General features: G+C 39.3%; 1 protein-coding gene across 2 annotated transcripts; it reads left to right on the top strand.

Moving 5' to 3' along the window:
* The first annotated feature begins 1,830 nt into the window (after nucleotides 1-1,830).
* Nucleotides 1,831-16,135, top strand: dkk2 (dickkopf WNT signaling pathway inhibitor 2). Of its 2 annotated transcripts, none has more exons than XM_028600879.1 (4): nucleotides 1,831-2,432; nucleotides 12,015-12,165; nucleotides 12,716-12,847; nucleotides 14,071-16,135. In XM_028600879.1, the coding sequence occupies exons 1-4, from the start codon at nucleotides 2,229-2,231 to the stop codon at nucleotides 14,319-14,321; spliced, it is 738 nt and encodes a 245-aa protein (XP_028456680.1). In that variant the 5' UTR covers nucleotides 1,831-2,228; the 3' UTR covers nucleotides 14,322-16,135. The 2 variants fall into 2 exon arrangements, with proteins under 2 accessions (XP_028456680.1, XP_028456672.1); XM_028600871.1 differs by having other exon boundaries at nucleotides 12,012-12,165.
* Nucleotides 16,136-25,939: the final 9,804 nt, after the last annotated feature.

Raw genomic sequence — 25,939 nt, 5'->3', positions numbered from 1 at the left:
TCTGCTATGGTTCCTCTGGACATCTCCACACTTATCAGCACCAGAGGATCAACATGCTGCCTCTTTGTCCTCCCGGGTTTCAGCAGTATGCCATTTTAAGTGTCTTCTCTTTTCTGCTTGCATGTATTAAAGTGATGAATGTTTTTGGAATGCCATAGACACTCCAAACCAGCCCCAAACCTCTTTTGCTCTGGTCCTCTGGTTCACTTTAAGCCACTTTCATCATCTCTTCTGGGACTTTTTCAGCTGTTTAATCAGCAGCATTGAAGGCAGCCAAATTCCAGCTGGGCATCACCCGCCGTTTATGGAATAAATCAGTTTTTCCTGAGGCATTGTTTTTGTTTTGCTTGGTTATTTGAACATAATCTGTCACTTATCCCACAGAACACATGAAGGAAATATTCACAATGGCAGTGGTACTTCATCAGTTGAGCGGCCTCACTCTTTTCTGAAATATCAAAACTTTATGTCCGGCAAGAAACTTTTCCTGAGAAAATAGATCATTTCTTTAAAAAATCTATTTCTGCGTAAAAGCAACTGTCTGATGGCAGTCTTTCAAGGTAAATCACTGTGCACTCGGGTGACAAAGGTCGCTAAAAAAGTATCACCTCTAAGCATCTACAGTTACATCAGACAAGTCCAATACTTCCTCCCACTCCCCAGTTCAGTTGGTTGTCCATTGTCTCCAACAAAAGAACTTGACAATTTGAATTGGAGCCTGTGATGGATAGCTTTTGAGGTCAGAAGCCTTTACCGGTATACTGGTTTCATCCCAGCCCAGCCCAGCTTCCAGCATTGAATAGATCGATCACTTCCAACTTGTGTGAAGACAAACGCATTATTAGGCGTAAAGTCATACATAGAGCCATTGTGGGAAAGATGATTTTGGTGACTGGCTGCTTATTATGCACTGTGGTTTCTATTTGTGCATCATATTTTCCATGTCCAGGAGCATAGGAATAATGGGGTTAATGCACTTAGAAGATGATTTGAGGGATGTTTCTGTTTAATAATTACAGCTAAATTTGAAATAGCACTTTTCACAAGATATGAAAAAGGCAGGAGAAGGCATACATTTACAGAAATGTGGGGTTGCAAAACTGATAACATCACCAAAATGAATTGTAGAATTGCAGAATGTGTGTTCCTGTACTAAATGCATTAGTCTTCCAAAATCTTAGTCTTTACCTGCCTGAAACTGAAAGAGTTCATTGTACCTTCACATGTATTATCTAACCAACATGAATATAACTTATCCTGATAAAAGACTCTTGAACAAAGAAGTCTCTATAATACTTATATCACTAACTTTATCACCATTGGCATTCCTTGCATCATGAGGGATGCTTTTCCCACAGAGGAAAAACAATGGTTATCAGATAGATTTTTATATTCTAAGTTATTCCGGAATGCTGGTTAAATGGACCCTGAACCACCTCCTGCTTATTTACATTTCACATTGGTCAGGACATCATTTCAATGACAAGCCTAATCCAGGTCTAAATAAAGATGCGTTTTGCTTTTGAGGTGATATTTTTTATTTTACATTTATCCTCACGAATACAATTACCTAGAAACACAAATCTATTCTTGTGATCATGGAAAATGTTCCACCTTACCTACAACCCCCCTTAAATGCAGCCTAACTCTGACTTTTTTCCGTTTCCTTCTCGCCCAACCGCCTCGCAGTAAAAAGGGTCAAGCGCCCAGTTAAAATACACAGTGTATAATTTTATAGCTTTTTCCCAACGGGGTTCCTGGTGCCGGTGTCGAGACGACAATGTGTACGCAGCAGAGCCGCACACAGATCAGTTTCTTTCTTTGTCAGTTGTGAATAGGGGCGGAGGAAGCAAACTCATTAGAATCCTATAAAAAGAAAGTATCCGAGATCATAAAACACCCGGCTGCAGGACTAAGTGTTCACTCACAGCCAGACAGTGACAGAGAGGAAATCTCTTGTCAAATTTCTTTCTGACCCTCAGAGCATCAGCGTTTTAACAAATCCACTTCTTCACTGTTTCCCTTTCTACACTGCGCTCTCTGTGTTCAGATAACTGTGTCGATGGCAATTATTCTTCTGAATATCTGATTTTCAGGAACAAATCTTGGCTTCTATGTCTTGTAGACGGGCAAACGTGACGCATGGACACTGACAGGGCGAACGCATCTCATTGAGAAACTTCATTTTTGCGGCACTTTTTGGTATTTCAGTATTTTTTTTTTCAAGGATGCTCGCCTTAACTTGGAATAGATGCTGTGTTGTGATGCTTATCGTCGCTACACTGAAGACGGGGACATCCCAGGTATCAGAGGCGCGTCCGAAGGCGAACTTAATCAAGCCTGCTCTGTTGGAAGAGACACCTACACTTGCTCCAAACCGCACCGCCGCTGTCCACCTTGGGATCACCAAGAAATATAACGTCCTTGCGCAGGTAATTTTAAGTATTTAATTGTCTGAGGACTTATAAATGCATATGCCAGCCCTATTACGCAAAGCCTGAAATTGGGTAGAAGGATTAGAGCCAGTGGAATCATTTATTATTAGCGGTAATGGCATTTTGACGATTCCAAATGTAGTGTTCACTTATTATAATGAGCATGACAAGGAAGAACAGTTTTTTTCATTGAAATGACTTTATGAGTTGATACAGATAAGCGTCCGTAATTGTGCGGTAAGTCTCCAAAACGTTGGCTATGGAGTATGTTGAGGTGTATAAGTAAAATAGCCCTATGACTTAAAAGAGCTTTCTCACGTGTGAATAGTTATTGGAAATTGCAGGGATTGGACCCCTCATAAACCCTAATTGCCTTTCAGACCTGACGCCACAGTTGGGTGCAGCGCACTTCCACAGTAAATCATTAATGCCAGTAGAAATGTGAGAAAAAGTTAACACTTAGGTTCATTTTCTGTCTGGGTCTTAGTGTCATTAAAGTGGTCCAGACGCTTGCTGGGATTATGAGAATCTTACTGTGGGGCCTCTGAGGGATACTCTTACCAACCACTTAATACCCACTCAAAGAGTTATCAATTCCTGCTGTTTCAACAAAGTGCCATATTTCTGTAGTTTGACAGCAAATGTGAGATCAAAAATGTTTAAGATTTGGCAGGTTTCTTTCTGAAAAACGTAAAAGTTGTGAACATTACGAGTGATTTTTATCTAGTGTGAAATTAGAGCTGTACATTTATTGCTTGGCCGGGTAAAGTTCTCTGTGTACCTAATTATTTTTTTTTTTTTCAAGTTTATTTTTTGAAGAGGGAAACGGATACTGATGTGGAAAAGAAATTGGAACATCAGTCAAACAAAAAAACTGACAAAAGCCAGCAGGCCTTCATTTCCAGAAGGATTACCACCAAATCTACGTTTTAATTAAACATGCAGGAGTCTGATTGTGTTGACCTCAGAGTATCTTTTTGAGCAGCAGATGGCACTGCCACATTTCCATCACATCCTACACAGCAGTCTGTTTATCAACACACTGAAACAGCTGATTACGCTTGTTTTTTTTTGCCTGATGGTCTCACCCTCTAGATTTACTGTAACACCAACTTGTGTTTACATTTGGCCTGTTCAACTGTCTGTAATATCACGTGCAGTAGTGATAGTGTTGGATATCTGTGAAGCGTGTAGTGCTGAGAGCAGCGCTTTATGGAAAAGCCACTTTCTCTCCTCTGAGGAGATCCAACCTCAAGCAACCCTGCCAGACCTCAATTTGAACGCCTGCTTACATCTTTGCCATTGCAATAATATGGAGTGGTTTGGAAGAGTGGACCGAGGGGAAACAATATGTGTGTACAGAGACCACCGAACTGTTACAAAAGTTAAATGTCATGGTGCAGTGTGTCCAAATGAAGATGGCTAATAGCATTTATGGCAGCAGGAGGGGATATATATATATATATATATATATATATATATATATATATATATATATATATATATATATATATATATATATATGTGTGTGTGTGTGTGTGTGTGTGTGTGTGTGTGTGTGTGTGTGTTCTGGCTGCCAGGATGTTTTCCAGGGTTGTAAAGTAACAGCCGCAGCTCAGCCTTGGCTAGATATGCGGCTTGATGCTGGCAAGCAAACTGCACTGACCTTCTGCATCTCATCATGCAGTGGCCATTTACGAGCAGAATAAATCAAAGATAACAAGTCTGCTCTCTTCATGAGGCTGTAAGTGTGACATATACTATATATATATATATATATATATATATAGTGTCTATATTTAGTGTTAATTGTAATTACTCTACCTTTTAGATTTTTTTTTAGAATTACGATAAATGCCTTGAAACAGGTTGCATAGCACAAAACAGCATGTCACTGAGTGGTTCACAGCAGGCACCCCAAACTATTTTCATCTTTATCTGCATTTGTGAAGTGAATTAATGCTGAGTAAGGCTTGGGTGTAAGTTTGTAAAATGGGAACTCTTGAACTCAAATTTCTCCAAGTAGATTTATGTTCAAGTGGTCATGCTGTTGAGTTTGTTAAAATTAGTGAGGAATAGTTGGCAGATTATCACACCTCTGGAGGTGGGATCAGGATGTCAGCGATTGGGAGCGTTTTAGTTATGTGAGTGATAATCTGAACAATTCACCTACAAGGCCATTTTTTAAAACTCTTACTAATTTTATTAGTTTTTAACCTACTTTATTCTGCAGTCAAACACGAGAATAGAACATCTTACATGGTATAAAGCAGCTCTTTCTCTCACAGATTACAATTCCCCCCAAAAAAAAAAAAAAATCTCCCTCAGTGGTTTACTTTGAAATGTAGCAAATTATCGAGGGAGAGAGTCCAACAGCCACCCTGTGGAGACGGGCCGCTGCAGCAGGAAACAAGGCTATAATTTGGTGTTTTATCCATCAGATTAGAAAACGCTGCTCAAAGCCTTCGGTTATTTGACAGCTTAATGGGCTTTTATTTCCTGTAGCTGCTGACAACATTTGCCGATATAGGTTACATTAATGACACACAAATCAGGGTTAGGTTTTGGCTATCCCTTGACATTCAGTCGGGGCAAACTGCTGAGTGTTTTTCCCCTGTTGTCTCACCCTTTTCACATCAGCCTGACTGGAGTGGAACCGACAAAACCAAAATGTACGCCTCTTAGACCTTGACAGCCAGTGCTCGTGGGTGGCACTGTTGGCTCCTTGGAAGGGAACCAACAGAAATGGATAGCACGGGCAGGCAGTGCTCACCACTCTAACCTCTGAACCCACAAGGGAACCGACAGTGTGGCGGCATTCATGCAGTACGTGTCTGTAAAACATCAGCAGCCGGTCAGTCAGCCTTAACTAGTTGCTTTATTTAATTCAACACAGAGATTACTTTAACAAGCGATGTCTGAGGGCTCTGCCTATAAAAGTAGAGACACGTCCTTTCTCTTTCTCAGGCTTGCCTACCCACCTCTCTAAGCTAAAATGGATGTTTAGTGATCCTAATGAGCTGAGAAAAGAGGTGGGAGTGCTTGTTAGCACTCGGCTCATTTTGAGCTTCAGTCTCTAGTCCTGTGGCCTTTTCATTCTCTGGGTCCCTTGGGTGTTGTGAGGGCCCTGCACTGGAGCCATTAGGGGTCTCCTGTGGAAACCTCCTTTACTGAAGTTGGACCTGTTAATGAGAGAGGAGACCCGTGGCCCTTTCTTTCCACAGGATTACACCTTTTAGAGCAGCACACCTCCTAGACTACCACCGAGAGCTTTTCCCCTTTCCTTTGATAGTCTTTGAAGAGAGCAGTCATGTCGGCTGACTATGCGCCTCTCTCCGTGTCCGATGAATAAGATCAACTCAGAATGTATACTTAACTCTGGATTCTAGCACTCAAAGGGACATGCCCATAAACACATGTGTTTTGAGTGATGAAAGACGCCAAGCTGTGTTTGAAGACATGGTTTGTACGAGTGACTTGTGTTCAGCCATCCCTATGTAATCTGATGCCGGCTGTCTGTGCTTTTAGGGCATATGAAGTTTGTTTGTTCAGTGACATCGTTTATTTGACTCTGTAAGGCCCCTGCCACTCCTTAACACCATTCACAGTTTCAGGTTACGTGCCTGATTCCTGAAGGTCAAGTGCAATCACAGCACAGATCTCAAAAAACATAGATGTGTACTAAGCGTGTGAAGATTTTACAACTTTTATTTAACAAATGTATATATTGATGTTTCTTTCTGAGACTCTACACAGGTTATTTTTGAATGGTTTTCTCTTTACATACGATTTATTGTTTTTTGTGTGGGGTTTGTGTTTGGGTCTTTAATATTTCTTTCACCCTAAATTTATATTTCTTTTCATGGTTCTTTAAAGTGCACTTTGCCATTTACAGAGAACAACAGTTCTGTCTCAGGTTTTATTTAGTGTGCATTGGTGACCCACACCAAAAGTTCCATTGGTTTAAATTGTTTAAATTAAGTCTTACGACAAAATACGTACTTTGTCCATGCCCTCTATAACGACACATAGAAGTGTTTTCTGATCTGACGCCCCTATCTGCAGAACGTTGTCCATGGCTTTGAAAATAGTTACAAATCACTGTTGAAAAAAAGAAAAATCTGCCTTATGATGTGACAACGCTATGGCTCAAGTTTGGTTAAGGTTTAGGCACAAAAACAACTTAGGTTTTGGGAAAGATCAAGATTTGGGTTAAAATTACTACTTTGTTAATGTTAGGGGACATTCATTGTCATGGTTACAATAATAAACACGTGGTTAAGGCTAGGGAACAATCATGTATAAAACAAAAAACAAAACATAAACTCTGTCTGGAAACGAGAAATGAACAACGGCCTCCTGTGTTGAAGTCCGATGTTTTGTTGATCCCTCCACCCACCCTAACCTCCTCCCTACTCGGACTCTGTTGTTCTATAATAACCTTACTTACTTATTTGCTACTGTCAAAATTACTGCGGCCGCAAGAGTGTTCAGTCTCTTGAACGTAAACAGATGTAGATTTGGGGCACATGCTTAAACAACTGATGCTGTCATTGTTTTTTTGAGAAAGTATTTCTGTGAAAACAGAAAACAAAGCTGCTATAAGGCGTTTTTACGAAGTGAAAAATAAGGTTTGACCCCCTTACTATCCTGATACTTTTCATACTGTCCCAAAATTTTAAACCCTCAGACTTAAACTAAACAGTAGAGACTGCATTACAGGGCACTTCCATCGAATTATATCAGCGCTTTGGAAGGACTCAATTGAGGTAAATAAGGGACCCAAAGACCAGGGGAAGGGTTCAAAGCCCTGTATATCCGGCAGTAAATCCCTTGTAGATTGTTGTTCCTGCACATTTAAGGTTCCTCTTCAAAGCCACGGCGCTTTACCAGCACGAGAGTAGCACGAGACAGGGCCGGGGGCATCCCTTATGACTCTCTGTCTGTCTCTCCCTTTATCGTCTCACCAGCATACCAAGAGAGGCTGCCGTTTTTAACCCACTTCCTGCGCAGGATCCAAGGCTGCGCTTTTATGTGCAAAGGCTGCCGTGGGACAAATAAGGGAGCAACAGAAAAAAAGATGTGAGATAAATGAGATGCATCCAAATGAAGCCCCATCCCTCAGAAGTTGCGAATGAGGCGTTTTAAAACATGACAAGATAAGACGAGATTATCAGCTGTGATTTGGGGGTCAGCCTTGTATCATTGGGTTTCAAAGGGCTGTCTGAGCAGTTTGATGGAAGAGGTGAGTCTCCTTCTTCTTCTTCTCACCCCCCTCTTCTTTTTGCACTACAGTATGCACTGTAATCGATCCAAGCCTGTTGGCCAGAAAGACAGATGAAAATCAGAGCAGTATTATGAGCAAAAGAAAGTAGTATTAAGTACTACTGCACTTGGCCGGACCCATTTGTCTTCATATTTAGATAACAGCATATTTTTCATGTCAGGAAAAAAAAACTCCCACTGCACTTTCTTGAACTTCTCTTCAGACCATATTTCCAGCATATTTCCCTCCTCAGCTGTGATTATACCAATAGTCCATGGCAATGTAGCCTACATGTTTCTCTGGATGAGCAGTTGACACAAAAATAGGTCCCCCGATGAAGTTGAAAGTTCATTCTTGACTTTGAAAATAGTAGTTTTGCCAATAACAATTTAAAAAAAAACCTTTAATCTTAATGGTCTTTCCCAGTGGAACAAACTCCATTGGCTGAGAAAGACTGTAAGATGTGGGTAAAAGCTCTGGAAAACATATTAAGTGGACTTTGAGTTTCGCTTTCTTGTTGAGAGTTAGATGAGAAGATCAATACTCAACCGCTGTAAAGCCAGTGTGTTAGAAACGGAGCTAGAGCTGCTAGCTCTTAGCTTAGCTTAGCACCAATAGCAAAAATACACCAACCACAGCTCATCCAAAGCTCACTCATTAACACATTATATATTTTGTTTAATTTGTACACAAAAACAGAAATGTGAAAATGGAAAATCATGGTTTTAGGGGGGAGCTGTACTATTTATTGCACAGGAGCAGTGACTTGTCTTGTCGTGCCCAACCATTGTTAGCCAAAAAATAGTTGCACTATGTAACTCCCTCTGAAACCACAAATTTAAGTTTTTACATTTCTGTTTATTTGAGGATTAAACAAATAAGAAATATTATGTTAATTAGTGAGCTTTAGATGTGCTGGTGGGCATATTTTTAAAAAGAGAGCCAGGCTAGCTGTTCCCTCCTGCTTCCAGTCTTTATACTAGGCTAATTGCGTTCTAACTCTAGCTCCATATTTGATGCACAAACATGAGAATGGTATACATTTTCTCATCCAACTCTCTGCAAGAAAGCCAAAATGTCAAACTATTTCTGAAAGATTTTTTTTTGTGAAAGAGGAGCTCAGATTTTAGGGCCTACTCCAGTGATTTAATGTTGCACTTCCATAAAGTTAGGAGACTTACATGAGAGAGCTTAAAAATGCAATGGTCAATGGCTGGATCCTACTCTTTATCAAAACAACTTGATGGCTTCTATACAGTATTAGACTCTACCTGTCTGGAAAATGTCTTTCAAACCCCCATTTTTTATATAGGCTCTCCGTTAAAATAATTCCTTTATTCATTAGGATTAAGCCAAGATAGTCTATATCCTCAACATTGCTCCGGTGCCGCAGGAAATTGAGTATGTATTTTTGCCGATGTCCGTTTCCTTCCGCTAACCCTAACTTGTCAGGACAAAAACAGAATGACACTTAATGACAGAAGCGTTATGTCATAAACGACTTGTTTATAATGTTTATGACATGTTCATGACAGTGTCATGTCACTCCTATGTAGATACCTTCAAGTAAAGCGTAACCGGATGTTTTTCTCCCATCCCGGAATGCTGTGTGGACTAGGAGTTATTTTCTCAGATTCTAGAAAGTTCCTCCAGAACCACACAGGCCAGTATACAACTGCTGAATAGTTCTCCCCATGACAAGTAAACTGGCCTTAATGTGTACAATTGGTGGAGTGTCCCTTTCAAATACGGCCTTTGAATATTTTGAGAACAGCTCTTAACACAGTAGTAATTAAGAAATATTTGTAATCCATCAAACATCAGAGCTTTCTGACTTACGTCAACACATTAAGCATCTGCATTGTGGGAATTTGTCATTTTGATGAATGAGGACTCAGTATAATATTCCTGCTCATTTTTCTATGCCTGTATCATTGCCTCCATGTGTTTCCAGCCCGAGAAAGTCAGTATGGCATCTGTCCAACAAGTCTAATCTTGCTCACTTTCTGAGGCACAAGCACATCGAGCAACAACTTTTAATGTGCTGAAATATTAATATTGTTGAGAGTTAATTTTAACATGTGGTGCACATTCATGTTGCATGTTCCTTTTGGCATGGCAGCCCCTCTCCGCTGACCTTTATACCCCAAATGGAGTTTGCTATTTATTGTGGCTATAATGATTTTACTCTGATTTAAACCTCTTTCTTGTTCATTCACTCATGTTTATTGTTCCATGTTTGTCAGTGGTAAGCCACACTAAATCAGATCTGTCAGTGCAGTGCCAGCTAAATGTGGTTGTGGTGCCGGTGGCCAGCCAAACATGTTGTTCTAATGTCAGTCTACACTGGACATAATTTACACAGTCAGAATCCATATCCTGCTATTTTTTTTTTTTTACTGATCTGCATATTTGAATTGGTGTACATCCATTGTAATAACAATGCCCTAAAATAAAAGATGTGCAGCAATTAGAGAAACACAGTGACCTGAACATTATGTCCCCCTCAATTGGTATTGAGTATTGATGTTTCATTAAAGCTTTTCAAAATGATCCTCTCTCTTGATGACTTAAATATGTAACATTATTTCATTTGACAGAGGAGTGTATTTAATTTGTGAAACAATTCACAACAAACTCTGTTGCTCATGCTCTAAGTCTAACAGGGACACGGGACTTGCATGTGTAGGGAATTACAGTATATCAACTTCCAGTAAAACTTACCATTGGTGCGCACGCTTTTTATGGAAAAAGTGAGTTTGGCTTTAATTGTGCTTCTTGCTGCTCTGGAGAGTGGATGTTGTGTTTGTTAAGGTGGTCATTTCAGTGCACTTACGGAAAAGACTTAAAGGTTCTTTGTGTGCGTTGCTGCACAGCAGAATGTCCCAACCCTTTAGTGAAAACACAAGAAATACTAAATCAAAAACATTGCCAAATTGACTATGAAGAAGTATGATTAGCTACGGTAATTGCCCCTCAATTATGTCTGTAGACTCATTAAGCCTCTGAACACTTGAGAAAAACTGAGAGAAACTGAAGTGGTTTCTCTTGGTTTGGAAATTCTAATAGCTCTATTGTCTGGGACCTGAAACAAATGACCACACTAGTGAGAGACATGTTAATCCCTACAACATGTTGTCCTCTAAAATTGGATGCAGAGGGACCACAGCCTGTGGTCAGTTCGCCCAAAGCAAACAACCAACATATTTTCCTACTTACCAATATATCTGGCCATGCAGAGAGTTTGGGGTTAATTTGCCAAGATTTCAGATCTCTTTATGCTGCTTAGACTTCTGCCACCAGCTCAATATAAAATGAAGATGAATGGCATCAGTAAAATCTGTAGTTTTCTAACATGATTAATTGCATTTGAGTTGGGTTTTATTTGGGTCCTGTTTTTGGTCTAACCAAGGTTTTTTTCTGAGGGTAGAGTGTCTCCACACACCTCTAACCTGTCGTCTACAATTTAAATTTTGCGACCTGAGGTGCATGGTGCAACTGTTGTGCTTGGAATAGAATTAGAAGCTATGCAGTTTCTGTGTTTGGTCTGGGTAAGTCGTGGTTTGCTGGGTTGTGTCCAACAAAATCCACTATGTTCCTTCTCTTTAACAATGGTGCCCATTGATTTTGCCATCCCATTGATTTGCCAGCTCACTGCCCAATAAAAAGGGCAAACAGTTCATAATGTCGTGAAACAGTTCATGACATTATGTTGAACAGAGTTTGATAGGATCAATAGTGGCCAGTCTGAATGATAAAATTAGGAGAATTTGGTACACTTATGCCAAAGCCACGTTTGTATTTGTATGTTTAACATTGTTTTATCACCCGTAGGCAAATATGTCAAAGTCAAATATCAAAGGCAACATTTTCTGTATTATTCACTAAAAGGGTATGAGCTTTTGAATAAGCTACTCATGCTTGGCACTGTAAAGCTTCGGAAATAAACGAAAAATAACTGCACCATGTGACATGCACCTTTAACGTAATCTGAGCAGGTGGGCGATGCGACTGTATTGACATTTGCACCAATATTGCACTCCAGTGCTTGATTCTTACCGACAAACTTGCACCTACCACATTGTACATGCAAATGGAGTCTGGTGTCTCACTGGGTCAGAGCTCTGTGCAGCCTGTTGAAAATGCCACCTCATCAACGCAAAGTTATGTCAGGCACAAAGTGTTTAGTTTTTATCTTCAGGAAGAACTGTTCATTAAGTCATGCACTTTAACCATGCATTTGTTAAGATCAATGTGTGCTCGTTTTGTGCAATCTTTCATAAACCGAGTAAACATATGTTTTTCCTCAGCAGGTGTATCCATGCAGCAATGATAAGGAGTGCAGCGTGGGAAGCTACTGCCACAGCCCTCAACAGGCTCCCTCTCGCTGCCTCACCTGCCGCAGGAGGAAGAAGCGCTGCCATAGAGATGCCATGTGCTGTCCTGGGAATCGCTGCAGTAACTGTACGTACCTGACACAAACACATTTTCAGAGCGTGTTAGCTTCAGTTATGTTGTGACTGCAGGGTACAATTCAGAAATTTGATTTCTTGTCTTATGCAAATATTCTGAAAAAAAAGTGACTTGTACATTATCTAGCCCAGAGACTTAGTGAAAGAGCCAGTATATTAACATAATTCAACACATGCTTTCAGACAGAATCCTGAACTATAGTTAAACTCTATCTAATTGATGCCCAGAGGTTAGGAATCAGTGGTCACATTTTGGAAAGTGGTGTTTCATCCATGAAAAGTGTGAGTGGCATGAATATGTGTGTTTGTGCATAGTCTGTGCAGAAATTGTTTTTTTTGTTTTCAATTTACATAGCTGACCAACACAGATGTTGTTAGTTCTCATGAAAAGCCACGTTTAGCAATCACCAACATTAGCTACTAACATATTGATTTGACTTTTAACTTGTTGGCCATCAGGTTGCACAATCTGTTATGTAGTTTCTTGACAAAGTAAGCAGGGTTGGAATTGTTTAAATGTTTGATCTCTTCTTTTTTTGCAGATATTTGTGTCCCTGTCTCTGAGAGTGTGATCTCACCTCACATCTCAGCTTTAGATGAGCATAACAAACTCTCCACCAAAGACCACAGCTGGAGGAAGGGTGGGAAGGCACATGCTAAGCATTCTCTTAAAGGTGAGATTATGTTTCAAACATGTCCACTGGAAACAATGCCCTCTGTAAACACTGTCACGGTCGTTTTCTCTCTCATCTTTTCTGCTGTCGTCCTCATCTTTTCTGCTGTCGATGGCTGAATCTTTCTGTTGTTCACTGTCTGCATGTCCTACAGAGTTCATGGGCAACGCATATCCACAAACTATGTTGATAATTACCCCTCTGCTCATGTGTGGAAGAAACCACACACCCCTGCTGTTTCTGTACCTACATAAAGCCATACAAACACTTTCAATGACAGCACACACACTTGTGTGATACACAAGTGAAAACCACAGAATGCAGGTTTGGCACGATTATAGCTAATAACTCTCTGAGCCCCATGCTTAGCGTTTATGTCACCTAATTTAAGTTAATGTAAGGTCCTGTCCATAAAGCAAGCAATACGTTTAATGAGACACTCAACTCTAAATGCACCCTCAAGACAGCAGGCTACAACGCTAAAATGAATGTGAAAATAGCAGCACTATTTAAAGTTGCTGTAAATAAGCCCATTTACTTTTATTTGTGCTTGACTGACTCCCTCTCCTTTAACATAATTACATTATAATGGCCTTATGCAAGTCGCTGCTTGAGAAAAATCCACCACAAAAGAATCAGTGGTGTTAAAGCAATGCAGTCAGGCTTAGCAGTCCATCATACTGGTGCTTGGAACTTCACATTAAAATAACTAATCAGCAAAGTGTGGTTTTGTCAGCTATACAGGACGACTGGTTTGACTAAATTATACGTATTATGCATTCATGAGAGCATGCTAACATCCTGCCAAGAATATCAGACTCAGACCAGATGGGTTGATATGGTTAATATACAGAATAAGCTAATTGTTTGCTAGATTTATGTTGAAAACTTCAAGCTTTTCTTTTGTCTCTGACATGGCCACACTTTATGCAATCTGAATTGAAACGTGAAGAAAGCGTTGCATAAACTTATCCGTATGGAAAAAATAACATCTTAATGAACAATAATCATACATTTCCTGTGCTTGATATAACTGAAGCACTATACAGCAAAATTCCAAGATGCTGGATGATTTATAATTTCATGCAGGTCTTTCATGTCTCTGATGAAGCATTTGTTTCTGTTTTTCTGAGCAGACATATGTCACCTTGACATACTGTTTGTAGATGCATTGTTCGCTGGCTTCTCACTGATCAGCACTGTTTCTTGTCTTCCCCTGTTAGGGCATGAAGGCGACTCTTGCCTGCGTTCATCCGATTGCTCGGAGGGCTACTGCTGCGCCCGCCATTTCTGGACCAAAATCTGCAAGCCGGTGCTGAGGCAGGGAGAGGTGTGCACCAAGCAGAGAAAGAAAGGCTCTCACGGCTTGGAAATCTTCCAGCGCTGTGACTGTGCCAAGGGCCTTTCCTGCAAGGTGTGGAAAGATGCCACCTCCTCGTCCAAGTCCAGGCTCCACATGTGCCAGAAGATCTGAAGCGGGGGCAGCTGCTGTTGGCCTAGAGGCCTCTGTCTCCATCTGCCAGGGAAAGTTTTTTAAAGGATAGGTTGTGGCTGTATTGAGAAGGAGTGAAAGACAGAGACAAACAAGAGACAGAACAGACTCTTGTGGGTTCAAGCTCGCTATTCGGCAAGCAGAGAGTGAATGGGATTGCTTTAATGTGTTTGCTGTGGTTCATCCCTGCATACATACACACACACACACACACACACACACACACACACACACACACACACACACACACACACACACACACACACACACACACACACACACACACACAAGATTAGATCAATGAGCTCATGGTGTGCATGCTCACAAACACAACAAACTTTTTACGCATTCTCGTGACATTCAGGGATCCACAAAGTTAGCCAGTAAATGCTGTGATAGTTGTGGACCTTTTCTAGATGGAGGCAACAGACGTAGCAGTCTTTCATCAAGCTTCAACTTATAATAATAAGACAGATAGACTATTTACAGAAAAGCCATATGTTTCCTGCACAGTACGTTCTTTACCAAACTCCAAAGTCAAAGATCTGACGTGTAATATCTTACTGGATGTGCCATGATTTGTTATCTGTTTTTTTAAAATTTCCATATCTGACTGTTCTTGTTGTTGTTTTAAGTCTTGAGGAATTCAGCTATTGCTATGAATGACATTTGCAACTAGTAACAATATCCAGATACAAAAATACCGGTCATATCATATGAGGAGCTAATTGCATACACTGTTCACTCCAGAGCTTTACTTGTGTAACAGCATCCTGAACTTCAATGCAAAGCATAATACTCTTAAACCAAAGAATGAAAGAATATTTACATCAGAGTGATGAGTTTCATCTGGGACATTAGCTCCTTGCCCAATTTTTAGCCACAAGAAGATAAAGGATTGTGTCCATTGTGGAAAGCTTGTTTGATCTGTCAGATACAGCTGCAATCTATTGTGATACAACCGTGTGGGTTAAAAACAGTTTGCACTGAGGTAGTGATCTGCTGCAGATACCAGACCAGAGAATGGTTCTGCTTTTCCAATCACATGAACAGGATTCAAGGATACTATGGCAGTGCAATTTCTTTCCATTTGCAAAGCCAGTAGGAATGGAGATGTGAGAAATTGATTACAAAAACGTTCTACAAACCTGATTATTTCAAAGAGAATTGCAGTTTGAATCAAGATTTCGTTGATGGCACACAGCCACAGTTTTTTTCAAATTTGACTGCATACTTGGTTGTATTGGAGGTGAAACAATGACCCCCCCCCCCCCACCCCCACAGTACAACTTCTTTAAACAACCACTTGTAGTTAATATATCTTTTTTATTCGCCTCTTTTTGCTTTAATGTTTTAGAGCATCAACTACACATATTTTGTACCCATTTAAAATATCAATAAGCTCTTATATTGTAAATAGATTGGAGACAATGGAAATGTATTTAAGAATCAATGTATATCATGTACATATAATAAAAATATGAATCTTAAAAGTTACAGCAAAATGATCTAGGTGAGAAGAGTAACGAGGGATGGATAGATAGTTGAAATGATAAAAGCTGTGTGTATAGGCAGAGGGGAAAGGCTTAGATAGCTTTGACTGATATTACAGACTGGATGCATCAAAAGAATATTTCCAAATAGAAAGACAAGCACATTAATTTCCAAAATAGTTTGTGTAAATGGTGTCAAGATTTATATCCCACGAAATATTGTCTGTGTTAATATTTCACATTGATTTGTTGTGTATTTACAATGATGAACGAATAAAAGAATGTATTTTGTACTATTGGTTACACAGGACTGGTTATTACTTGTTGTTTGTCGCTTATGTTTTTGTTGAGTGTTTATAATGTAATAACATTTTGCATTATAGTTTTAGTTTTAGTTTTTTTTTCAAAGACACTGTAATTCCATGATGGATTAAATAAGATTCTGGATGGCCTACAATTGTTAGAGGACCTCGTTGAAACAGCGCATTTCTCTGCTTCTAAACACAAAAAAAGGTAAGACTCTATCCAAAATCTGGAGATTTTAAATAAGACATAAAGTATGTATTCTCCTGTATATACGACAGTGAAGACTTTAGGACTGTCTGGTAGGGGTGGGGGAAAAAATCGATACAGCATAGTATCGCAATATTTTTCGTGGCAATACTGTATCGATACACAGACGCCAAGTATCGATCTTTTATGATATATGTGTTGGTCAGTTTGTCTGCTTGACAATCACATTTTGCACCAATAAAACTGAAGTGTGATGAACAAACAGAGAAATGTATATTTTTAGATACAACAGATGTTGACAAAATTGTCCTTTCGGGACATTATTTGAAATTGGGAAAAATCTGAAGTTGTAAAAAAAGTAAAATATTGCAATATATCGCAGAATATTGCAATATCTTTAAAATCGCAATAATATCGTATCGGGACATAAGTATCGGGATGATATCGTATCGTGAGGCCTCTGGTGATTCCCACCCCTACTGTCTGGCTTGTTTCAGACGTGCTGAACCACGTCACGTAACAAGCTGCAAATTTAAAAGGTATGAGCTGATTCACCTGTTTTTTTGTATGACATGAAAATTAAAGCCCTTGAAAACTTGGTTTCACATGTTAAATGTGCCCTGTGAAGTTTTCTTCTTGAGGTCTAAAATATGTGCTGAATGCATTTCCATGAATTTGAGTCAGGACCCACTTATAAAAATGGTGCATGGGCTACCAGTGGTCAAAAACTCCACAGGGTAGGTCTACGTTTTTCTTCACCTACGCATGACTAAATAAACAACAATCAAAGAAAAAATCATTATTAAGAATTGAATGCTCTTTAACTCAGCCAATCTGCTTCTACAGGACTGTGAGGTTGGTTTGATCACATTTGATTGACAGGGACTGGTGGCATAGGCAAACAACCCCAAAATTGTCTTTGGATTTTGAGACAAAGTTGGCAAATCAAAAATTGCATGAAAATATGGGCCTTTTAATAAACATTATCCATAAAGCTGAATTATATTAGGATGACTACAGTGACTATAGCTCCAGCATATGATAATAAATTTATACCTAAATAAATAATACAAAGTAATCTTTTTAAACCATATCCATAAACTGTAAGAAGTAGCTTGCATTGCTTACGCAACAGAGCTCTAATATTAGTGAGATTATACACATGTCAATTGACCTTATATTCCAAACTGAAATCATCAAAATTTAAAATGTATTTTGGAGACACACTGATGCGGTGAATCCTGAAACAATTCAAGGGTCACTAAAACCACCAACCAACTGTTTCTGAATTTGAGATTTTTTTATGAGTACAAATAAGACTTCCCATCTAAGACCCATTATAGGCTGATGCGTTGCAGATGTGATCTATAGACAGTATGCTTTGATATGCTCCTTTTATTGTAAAAATGTGCAGGATATGTTCGGTTAGGTAGAGACCACTTTCTTTTTTTGATTGCGTCTTATAAGTAGAATATGATTAAATAGAAATTTCTTAATGGCATCTTTGAATGCGATCACTGTGCTTCACCACTTCAGACAATGTGGCAACATGTGCTGAAAGCTCTCTGAGAGGCCACTTTATAGACAAAACTCACAATTTTTAGAACATTATTGTACAACTTCACTGGGTCCTGTTTTGACGGTTCTCAACAGAGGGACATATTTTTTCCATCATCTCTAACAGGAGACATACAATTTGCAAAAACATCAAATACAGCAACATCATTGTGGGGCTTCTATTGTTCTCCTCAGTATGCCTCGGTATGTTCAAAATCAGTTTTTATTTATTGACCAGGGCACTTGTTCTTTTATATTTCTTAACTTTTCATGCCCCTTACTCTACATTACAAAAATGTTAAATACTAAAGCTGTTGAAAATGGTCTTAGCAGTAGTGCCATGCCGCTACTTTGAGACTCCTTTCAGGTTGTTGTAAAGGCAGTTTGAACCAGATGTTTAGTTTACGTAGCCCTGGAAACTGCTACAAAATATCTACTACAATATTGTTTGTGATTTACAAGCGCTGTGCAATACGTTTTCCAGGATCTACTGTCAGTATATATTTGCATAACAGTTTAGCCAGCATTCGAAGATAAGCTACAAATTCTGTAGCTTAAACATCTGGCGCTACTATGAAACGACCAGAGCACATTGTTAGGATATTTTAGTTCCCTATTTAGAGTCCCTATTTGTTTTCTCTCTGTAAGTCCTCTGTGTATTATTTAATAATACATATTACATTTTTCCTGCAGTCATTAGCTTATTTTACAGACTATGTGGAAAAGTCTGGGAGTGATCTCTTATGTAAATGTGTTCACCAGATGTTCAATATTTGTATTTGAAAAAAGCTGTGACTCCTCAAGGTATACCCATTTACATCATAATCTACTTCTGTTTTCCCTCTTTATCTTCACCTTAAAAGTAACAATCGAAGCAATGTCATCTAACATAACCTTTCTGCTTTATGAACTCAGTTTTGATGGACACTTTATTACCTTTATTTTTTATTTAAGGTGGCGAGAGACACAATAAATCATTTTCTCACATTCCTTGACAGTAAAAAGCAGATACCTGCAATAATTAGTCAGCACCGAACTTCGCGGTCTGCACTTTACAAGGTTGTGTTTTCAATCCAGCAAGTGTCCAGTCACATGTGCTTTTGATCGAAAGTAATGACTCTACCCTACCTTTTTAATTGGATAAGGTTTCCATTTGCTGAAATATTGGAAGCCTTTTTTGTCTCCTCAGACACTGGAAAGGGTACATTCAGGGTGACTGGAGACTTTAGGTCTTTATGGAAAGAAGAGGTAGATATAGAAAGAAAGCACGTTTCTTTAGCTGCAGGCCACCCACAGGCTCTGGAGTCTCCACCAAAAACCTGCTAATAAGAAAGTGACTGTCACTGGCTCTGCACTTTCCAGTGTGTGTCAGCAGAAAATACAAATGAAGGAGTTCACACAGACAGGTTTGACTGCCCATGAAGTTGCCAGCTAAATAAATATGCTAAATGATTCAGTGGAAGACTTTGATTTTGTGCCCGTGTTGGCACGGTGCAGGTCATAAATGTAATTTGGGTTTGTATGGCTCATATCATTCACTGTGGCAGAGAGGGAAAGTCTTCTCAAGCAAGGAGACTTTATAACTTTATCACATGGACATCTGCATCTGGGTGTGATGTCTTGGGTCAAACTTACACTTAGCTGATGAAAATGATGATGTTCAGCCATCTTTGTAGCTTTTATTTGGCTCATTCTTTTATCTGTATGTCTTCATTTAGTAAGAAAACAAAGTCTCCTCCTGAGCAAAGCTAGACTTATAGAAAGCCCCGAGGAAAGATTCTTAAACATATGAAGAAAGTTGGGTTGACCACAGGAAACGGTTGGATGCTTGGCAACATTTTACCCTTCTGTCACAGGGTCTGTTGGTCATTCTCAATCATCTTTCACTTCAGCCTGCATGGGACCCAAAGTTCAGGAATGCACTTTTTCCCTCTGATTATGAGCGAATTACGGCAGTAATATTGTTCTGCGGGAAGTCGTGGAAGACATGAAAATAATTAAAAAACGGTCATACTGCATCTAACTGCATGATGAGGTCTAGTTGACAAGCTCACATTTTAATAAATCACATCTGTTGAATTTTCCATTGGTGCGAGAAGTACACAGATTGTATAAAGTACCACAACAATAATGTACAAATACTTCATTACAGGCGCTTCCATTAAATATATAACTAAATGTAAAAATCCATTAAAAGTCCCTGGTAGTCTAGTGGTTAGGATTCGTAACTCACTCAACACATTTTATTCCCAGTCAGAACTACTTTTGGGGTGGCAGTAGCCCTGCTGGCTTGGGTACCCCATTTGGACTAAGTCCAAGTCCAAGTCCAAGTCCCTGAATGGACCAAGTCCTTGTATGGACCAAGCATGGAGTGCCGACTGGCAGCAGGGGAAGGTGCCAGTTCCCCTCCTGGGCACTTTCGAGGTGCCCTTGAGCAAGACACCCAACCCAAAAACTGCTCCAGGGAAGCCATATCATGGCTGGCCCTGCCCTACTCCCTTTGAATGCATATGTGTGCTATAAAAAATGAGGAAATTGCAAAAGTCGCATTTCAAAGACCAATTGACTTGTGTATGGAATGACAAATAATATAATGTTTTAAAGTTTAAGTTTAAGAAGTATTATCAGCAAAAGGCACTACAAGTATCAATCAAACCTGTCACAAAAAATGCCCTGACTGTGATACATTATGAATTACACAATAATTGTTATTAATGATGTGTCAGTGGGTAAGTAGTATTCTATTGTTGTAGGTGCAGCTATAATTTTAACTACTTTATTATTTAGGTATTAGTATTGTTTGGTAGTTTAATCCAGTGATTCCCAACCTGGGGATTGAGCCTCCAATGAGATGATTAATGGGGTAGGAAAGAAGAAAAAACAAAGTTCAGTCAGACAACTCACGTTGGAAATGTTTATTATGACAGAAAAACATTGTGTTTGGCGGCCAGACTCCGACCTCATCAGTCCCCGCAGTTTGGGTTTACATAGGATATTGGGAAATTATGTTAAATTAGCCTCCCCCTGGCCGGAGCCTGCAGGTTGATGCTGGGGTGATGGTGGGGCTGAAAGCAGGCAGCGATACAGGTGCAGGGCAGCAGCAACATTGGTAAGGCGGAGATGGGGAAATTGTGCAGCTTAAATAGACCGCCAAATTGAGGTGGTTTGTTTGGTAAATGATACGGAGAGTGAGGCATGTCACGTGTGTGTACAGCAGTGCAGCTCAAGTTCACTGCCTGAACTAGCTCGGAGGCGTTGTTTGGCCTCCGTTGACTTACATTACCTTGCGATTGCGTGTCAATTTACGCCGTAGCGAGTAGTATGAAAGGCTGAAAATCTGCATAGGGAGGTTGGTCGGGGTGGTGGATGGGTCAAACACAGGACTTTCACCCAGGAGACCGGGGATCATGTCCTGTGTGTCACGTTTCCTTTGTGTCCCACGTGTCACGTTTCCTAAACTCAACTGTCGCTTTCTTCTTTTCCTAAACCCAACCCGTCAGCTGTATACGGCGCTCAAAATGCATACAGATAGCATGCCACTTGGCTTTTGAAAGTGGCGTGTAAGTTTACGCAATAACACGCCACTTGGCTTTAGAAAATGGCGTGTATGTTTACGTCCGCTGTATACAGCGTAGACATACACGCGGATAGTTCAAAATGCGTACAGATAACACGCCACTTGGCTTCAGAAAGTGGGCGTGTACTGTATGTTTATGCGAAATCATGATGTCATGTTGCATATGTTTTCATGTTAAATCTAAATTTGATATTACTTAAAAGTAAATACTTAATACTTTGGAAGTACTGTACACTGAAAAGAATATTGTACGTCAGTATAAGGATTAAATTAAATGTCAGAGTAAATGCTCCCTTAAAATTGAAATATTTATATTATAACTAGTACAACTAGAACAATAAGCTATTTTGGGTCATGACCCATTGTCATCATCCAGAGAGAGTATACATTTACTGAGGGCTATTAAACATACACTGTATAGACTCAGCCAAAGCTATGTCTGATATACGTCTCAGCCTGGAGGCATCTTGTTGCTTATCTTCTCTATCTAAATCTGCAGTCTGCTCGCATTGAAGCAATCATTACAACTGACAAAGTTTTGGTTTTTATCATTGCAGCAAGGTTCATGGTTATTATTTTCCACAACCTCTCCTTGGTCCAAGAAAAGAACCATTTTTACATCAGAGGTTATCCAAATAGATGGAATCTCTCTGCCAACTCTCAATCCCTGGACCCCTGCCTGGTCAACCACTGCTTTTTGTCAGTTCTCAGTATCTCCGCTCCACTGTTATTAAACAGTTGCATTAGTCCTTAATGGAAATACCACAGTGTGTGTAACAGCAGTCCAAAAACTGAGAGACACAAAATACTAAGTGGCATATTGAGAAATGTTGTCATGGTATGACAGAACAAATATGATTGATAAGCAAATCATGTCTTATCCTTTAAAAATTGTGGTGTTCCTTCCATCAACATCACTCACACAACACTACATGTAAATATGTGCTTTTTAAATCCTCCCAATTCCCACTGTGACTTTCTTTTTCTCTCTGTCAGTGGACCATTCGTTTATCATCGTCCATATCACGGTGCAACATGAACATGGGTTTGTTCGATTTACAAGTCAGATGATGACGCTGGGATGTTTTTTACTCTGCAGTGGGTTACAAAAAGAAAGCATTTATATGACCATTCCTATCCATCAAATCACTGCTAAATATTATATAAATATATGAGATTTATTATTATTTTATGGGCGTTTATGTTAGTGCATGTGGCCATGAAAAAAACGTGGGTATTTCACGTGTTGGGGAATGGTCTGTGAGAATCGTGTGGAGACAATCCCAGCCCACTGTTTAGTATTTTGAGTACAGCCCTATTAATAAAAAGGGCAATTTTCTCAACACATAGAGGAACACTTAATCCTTCAATTTATTAGGAAATTCAGATTAAAAATCACAAAATTTAGAGAAACAAGTTTTTTAATGGACAGGACGGGTATGAAAATATTCAATCTAAAAAAGTAACTAAGGCTGTCAGACAATTGTAGTGGAGTAAAAACAAAAACTTTTGTCTCTGAGATGTAGTGGAGTAGAATTATGATGTATAGCATAAAATACTCAAAATACTCCAGTAAAATACAAGTACCTGGAATTTATACTTAAGTACAGTACTTGAGTAAATGTACTTAGTTACATTCCACCAACAGTCATTAGTTGCTGACCAATTGGGTTTCTTAACCACTTTTTCAGAGTCACAATGAGGTCAACTTAACTACTTGAGAATAAAGCTATATTAAAAACCTGCAGTATTAAATGTTTATTTTGTGAAAATAAGTAGCAATTATTTCAAATAACTCTGCCTAAATATTAAGCTTGATTGCGCCAAGGTATAATGTTTGGGACCTTAGTCTCCCAGGTACTTTGATTAATTGTAATATACATATAAGTCCCATCCAGCAAGGGACATTTTTAGGCTGCTTTCCTCAGGACGAAGGTACAGGGCGATGAGGACAAGGACCTCACGCCACCTCAATAGCTTTTTTCCAAGAGCCATGTCCCTTCTGAATAGCTGATCCATTGTCGTCGTGTTCCCACCTAGTTGTTGACAAGATAATGTCAACCACACATAACAATAATTAAAATATCCATTGAATCCTTTAGATAACCTTTCTAATACATCTAAATCTGTGTACAAAGAAGTCATCTGCAATCACTTCCTTATTGTGTTTCTCTGCATCCAAATATGCTATGTGCTGGTGCTTGATTACAAAAGGGCGACAGTGACGGAAACATTTTATGGAGTACAGCTGCTACATGGGCCACCACTTTCATCTTATTGCTTTTTGTCTCAGATTTAGAATGATTACATTGTCTGATGTAGACAGAATGTTGTAAACATTTCATTGAAAATTACTTTAAAGATCCCTTCCAGACATGTTTTAATACTCTGAATATTTAATCTGTCTGATATGGTTTATGTTTAAAAAAAAGTTTAAAAAACTACTTACACTGTCTTAAAAGAACATATACCCCATCTCCCTCATTAAAACGTCCAGAATATGCAAATGTCTTTTGTTTTTAAAAGTTTAACTGCCAGATGCAAGATGTCTCCTACTTTCCTGAAAAGTTAACCCTCAGCATATGTGACCTAGAAGTTTCAAGTTTCCACATGACACTTGCATACATTGTATTTTGGGCCATCTAATCTATTCATTTATAAGTACAACGCTTAATAAACATTTCTGTAAATGTGCCTGTGTTAGCCAGCTGGCTAATTTTCAACTGTAGTCCTCTGGCGAGATGTTTTGAAACTAGTGAGGTGATTGTTAAAAATTACAAAACAAAAGACAACAAGACACCATAAAGACAGCAACAGCAACAACATAAGAATTCACAAAACAGAAGGAGTTGGACCTTTTAAGGGCTAACACCAGACTGATCTCATTAAGTGGCGTATGTATGACATGCCAATTCGTATACCATTTTGGTGTTATCAAGACGCATAATTGCTTTGTAGCATGTCCCGCGTGTCACATTTTCTAAACCCAACCCCATTCTTCTTTTCCTAAACCCAACTCCGTTCTTCTTTTCCTAAACCCAACCGTGCCGTTGTTGTCCCGCCTCCCGTTATTGTTTTCCTAAATCCAACCGTCCCGTTGTTATTTTCCTAAACCCAACCCGTCCGCTGTACACGCGGATAGCTCCAAATGCAACGTCCCGTTCTTCGGCGTAAACACACACAGAAAATGCGTACAGATATTCAAAGTGTCGTGTATGTTTTACGTGAAGTCATGATATCACGTTACTAACACAGTCTCCCCTCAGAGCGGTTCTTGTGGACCATGATCGGCTCCCCAATGTGATGCCACAAATCATGCTCGTAGATACATACATGCGTTAAACTCAGATCTAAGGTGATTACAGGAAAACATTCCTCCTTCAGCAGCTGAATGTAAAAACTGCCGTCTAGTTTGAAATTATCACAAACATTCTGCACAGTGAATATCAATCATCAAAGTGAAGTAACAGTAAGCAAAAGCATTTTTGGATTCCAATTCCAAGCAAATAAACTGGCATTTCCAATAATTCCACTAAGATGTGTCATGTTAGCTGAGATTCCAGTTAATTGAATTTTTCAAATGTTTGACCGTCCTGTGGGTTAATGGCCACCACTGTTATGTTGATGCAATTTGGACTCCAGTGTAAACTTTTTGCCGCCTACTTCCGGGGTATGCAGTCTCGCATAGTTCCAAACAATCCATTCTACGGCGTTGGACATCATTAATTTCCATTTCTGGCTGTCGAGTAACTTCTTTAAATAGCTACCTCTTTTGAATCAACTGTCTTTATTTTATCAGAGGCCCTTTATGATGCATATACTGATCTTTATTTGTATGTGCACAGCGTAATTATATATATTTTTTATCTTGGTAGCCAACCGATTGCTTGCTAGTTTGTTAGCTCATTTGCTAGTTTGTTAGCTCAACTTTGCCAGCTGTGAAGGTATCACTCACCAACAATTACGAAGTTCAATAGAGAAAACTTTTATTTAGTTAGTTATTGATGTTATTAAGGACAGGTTTTATTAAGGTTTTATCTGCTGAACCTGACGGTGTTAGCTAGTCAGCTGAGTACTGTGTCTGATGCTATAGCTAGTAGAAATAAGGTTGCATTTGTTTAATTATACCCTTGAAAGGGCTGTTGGATTACATTTATGAACACAAATTATTCCAAACAAAAAATATCATAACACACACACACACACACACACACACACACACACACACACACACACACACACACACACACACACACACACACACACACACACACGTTCTTGTTGTCTCACTCATTGTTTAATAAAAAAAATACTATTTCATTCATCCAAGCGTAATGAGTTGTTATTCTTTAATATATTTGATACGTGTATGGCTTAGTCTTAAAATTATCATGGTTGTGTGGTCAACTCCTGCCTCATCAGAAGAAGTGGGCTGGACACTAAATGTTGAATGGACTGTT

This window comes from Perca flavescens, chromosome 2 (genome assembly GCF_004354835.1).
Source record: "Perca flavescens isolate YP-PL-M2 chromosome 2, PFLA_1.0, whole genome shotgun sequence".
In the NCBI taxonomy this organism is placed as follows: Eukaryota; Metazoa; Chordata; class Actinopteri; order Perciformes; family Percidae; genus Perca; species Perca flavescens.
This window is presented reverse-complemented; position numbering and strand designations above follow the sequence as displayed.